This window comes from Mastomys coucha, chromosome X (genome assembly GCF_008632895.1).
Source record: "Mastomys coucha isolate ucsf_1 chromosome X, UCSF_Mcou_1, whole genome shotgun sequence".
NCBI lineage: Eukaryota > Metazoa > Chordata > Mammalia > Rodentia > Muridae > Mastomys > Mastomys coucha.
Window position 1 is genome coordinate 155,832,072 of NC_045030.1, and position 3,536 is coordinate 155,835,607.

General features: G+C 40.7%; 1 protein-coding gene across 8 annotated transcripts in view; it reads right to left on the bottom strand.

Annotated features, from left to right (window-relative positions):
- The window catches only part of Reps2 (RALBP1 associated Eps domain containing 2), a 230,506-nt gene that overhangs the window by 19,872 nt on the left and 207,098 nt on the right, over positions 1 to 3,536 (bottom strand). For all 8 annotated transcript variants that reach the window (XM_031370680.1, XM_031370674.1, XM_031370646.1 and 5 more), the window contains 2 exons: positions 2,661 to 2,744; positions 441 to 586 (listed from right to left, as the gene is read on the bottom strand). In XM_031370680.1, coding sequence (XP_031226540.1) covers positions 441 to 586; positions 2,661 to 2,744 — 230 coding nt within the window. The remainder of the gene's footprint in view (positions 1 to 440; positions 587 to 2,660; positions 2,745 to 3,536) is intronic.

The following is a 3,536-nucleotide window of genomic DNA, read 5'->3' on the forward strand; positions in this document are numbered from 1 at the left end:
TAAAATCATATCTCATACACCAATTCTGCTAAGAATTGGGTTTATGATCACTGAGCTGGCCATGTGCCTTAAAGGAACTTAACATCAGGCATGGAATGAGAGAAAATGGCCCTTGCCATACTGCCTCCTTCATAGGAAAATCTGGACCAACATAAAAAGGGTTATAAAGGAAAGAAAAGAAAGAAAAATGGGACCAAACCAAACACTCACCTAGGACTTGCCTGCTCCTCTGGGTCAGGCTAACAGAAGTATAAAGTCTACTATAAGATTGGGAGCCTTTAATGCCACCACAATCACCATCACCTTGGCAGAGATGACTATGACAACCATTAAACCCTGTGGCTAGGAATAGAAATGCAAACACATTTGTAACAAATACATATGCATGCAGATGTAAGAGGAAGTTTCTCACATTCTTCACTCATCTTTTTGCCACTTACTTTGGTACTGTTGGATGGGGTTTCACCATTGCTGCAGAAGCTGCCCCTCCAACTGCAGCAGCAGGCTCTTGGCTTTCTGTAGTTTGATTTTCAGGTCTGAATTTCCTGCGAATAGGCTTTGATGGAGGCTGAGCATGTGGTGCATCCTGTGGATTAAAAATAAACCATAAAAATAAACTGGGAATCAACTACCATTGCTATTACCAAGAGGGACACCAAAATAAGATTCTAGTGATATTACTCATATCCTTTTTTAATGTTGTAAACAACCTATACTTTCTTGTCATTTAAAGTCACATAGATTTTATATAATAGCAGTTTTTAGCCTCTGGGTTGTGACACCTTTGGAGGTCACATATCAGATATTCAACACCTCAGATATTTATATTACAATTTATAACAGTAGCAAAATTACAGTTATAAAGTAGCAATGGAATAATTTTATGGTTTGGGGGGTCACCACAACATAAGGAACTATACTAAGGGTCACAGCATTAGGAAGATTGAAAGCTACTGTTTTATAACCACAAGGACTCTTCTAATTGAAGACAAAACTGACTCTTGCCTCACTCTGGGACTTTTTGAAGAATATATTTTAAAGTCTGTATTGGTCTTAGTCATATGCTCACCATTCTCTTACTCCTGATCCCCACATGAAGTCAACAAAAAGCCAGTGTGTTCAAGAAAACAGTTGACCTGCTTCCTTAGGGGACCCATGTCACCCTCCAAGCCCAAGGTCCGCTCTCTTTGCTAAGAGAATAGTCTAAGGGATAATAGTGAAGACCAAAAGGAGGGTGAGAATATAAATGGGAAGAACGATAGTGCGTAGTGATAGCTGGGAAAGAGCAGGGGCCAATGGCATGGTCAGGCAAAGGCAAGGTGCCAAGATGTGAAAAAAAATTCTGACACAGGTGGGGGACAAAGACACGGAGAACCAACTCACAAATACTGATGGAAGTATGATAGTGAAACGTACTACTCTGTGTGCTAATTTTAAAAACCAAGAAAACAGCAATAACAAAACAAGAAAAGAAAGAAATCATGATGTCAAGAAGGGGAGGCTGTTCTACCCACCACAAGGGGTACCAATAGGGTTTCACTGTTACCTGGGCTCATCATCTGAAACTAGATGGTTCCAGATTTTTGCTGTCTTATTCAAAGAATTTCAAAATGAGCATATGAATGGCAAAGCAGGAAGACACTTGATTTAAACAGACTGTACAGTCTACCTCTGTGGGCAACAAGTGAGTCTCACTAATGGGTAGGATTGGAGACACTGCAAAAATCAGTGGGCTATTGTATGGGGCTTTCTCTTAGGGGGTCCAGAAGAAAGAGAAGTTGGTTTCTGAGGGGTGTAATGTGAAGGATTCTATTCAATTGGCAGGCTTGAATGATATAAGCTTTTTCCTCACCATGCATGTCCTCTCCTGTGATATATCTGATTTTAATCATATGCACACCCAACCGCACATGTATTGACATAAGATGGTAAACAGAAGGTTTTCCTTAAAACTTCATGCAGAAGATACAGTTTGCCTTAATGCACATGCATCCAAAACTAGTTCAGGCCAAATGGGCTCCCTGTGTCCCATCCCTGATATGTTCTGGGAATTTTTCAAAGGAAATTGACCACAAATGTGTAACTACTAAATTGCTACTAAAAGGCAGGAGTAATTTGTGCCATTGTTTGAAGTGAGGTACACATGAAACTTGATGCAAGTAAGGGTCCTAGGCTGCTGGCTGCACTCTTAGGAGAGCAGTGTGTGCATATCAGAAACCAAGTGGAGTCCGACACTACTCGTCGACTTCATTAGCAGATGAATGGAAGCTTCCTAAAGTTACCCAGCTCTCCCCACATTTTATACTTAACTTTATATGTTGTGTGTATCTACACCATGTGTGTACAATGAGCACAGAGGTCAGAAAGTAGTGTGCCACCATATGGGTGCTAGGAACTGAATCTAGGCACATTTCTCCTGCTCCTCCAAAACATTTTTTGATCTTGTCAAAAGCAAGGCAGCCATGCTTAGTTGGAAGGTTGAAGAGAGTACAAACTACCAGGGTATCCATGGCCCAGCCCCAGAACCTTCAGGATCCTAATCTTCAGAAAGAATTCCCACTTCAGAACTGTAGATCAGTCACATTCATCTTGGTGGAAACTTTCAAGTTTCAGTAAGCACTGTTTACGCTCCCATGGCAGCATCTTCCTGCTGCTCTTACCTTCTTTGTCGGACTGCTTTCTGCAGCTTGGGCAGGAGCTCTGTTCAGCTGAGAGTGGAAGTCAGGCTCAGACACTGGTTCAGACTGTAACAAGATCAGAAAGAAGCTATATATGCAAACCCCAACTGTGTAAACATAGGACTGAGAACACTTTGGAAAAGAATCAGTCAGAAAGACCAAGTCACACTGGTCTAGACCAAACCACAGATACGCAGCTATCCTTGGGAAAAATCTTCCACCATAGACCTTGCTAATCCCTTCCATGTTTCCTTCCAGTATCAAGAAAGGGAACCATAAGTATCTCATATATTTCCACATACAGATTTCTTAAAAACTAACACTTTAAAAAAATTATTAAAAAAAATACTAGGGGCTGGCTCTCAGCGGGTAAGAGCACTGACTGCTCTTCCAAAGATCCTGAGTTCAGATCCTAGCAACCACATGGTGGCTTACAACCACCCATAATGAGATCATATGCCCTCTTCTGGTGCGTCTGAAGACAGCTACAGTGAATTATGCTAGATTGAGTGGGGCCAGAGAGCAGCGACACACATGATGGCTCACGGCCATCTGTATAACTACAGTGTACTCATACATGTAAAATAAATAAATCTTTCAAAAAAAATACTAGATGAGAAACTTAGGAAAGTACTTAAGGAATACTGAGAAAAGCAATCAGTACCATAACAGACCCATAATTTTTAATAATAAATTCCTAATAAAGAAACACTGTATGGGATGGAGGGATGGCTTAGTAGTTAAGAGCTGCATTTCCGAGACTGAATGCTTTGCTTGACACTTGTAACTCTTTATCAAGTTTGAAGAAGAGGACTTTATAAGTTACTCTTTCTCTGAGATGAATGCTTTTCCAAATTA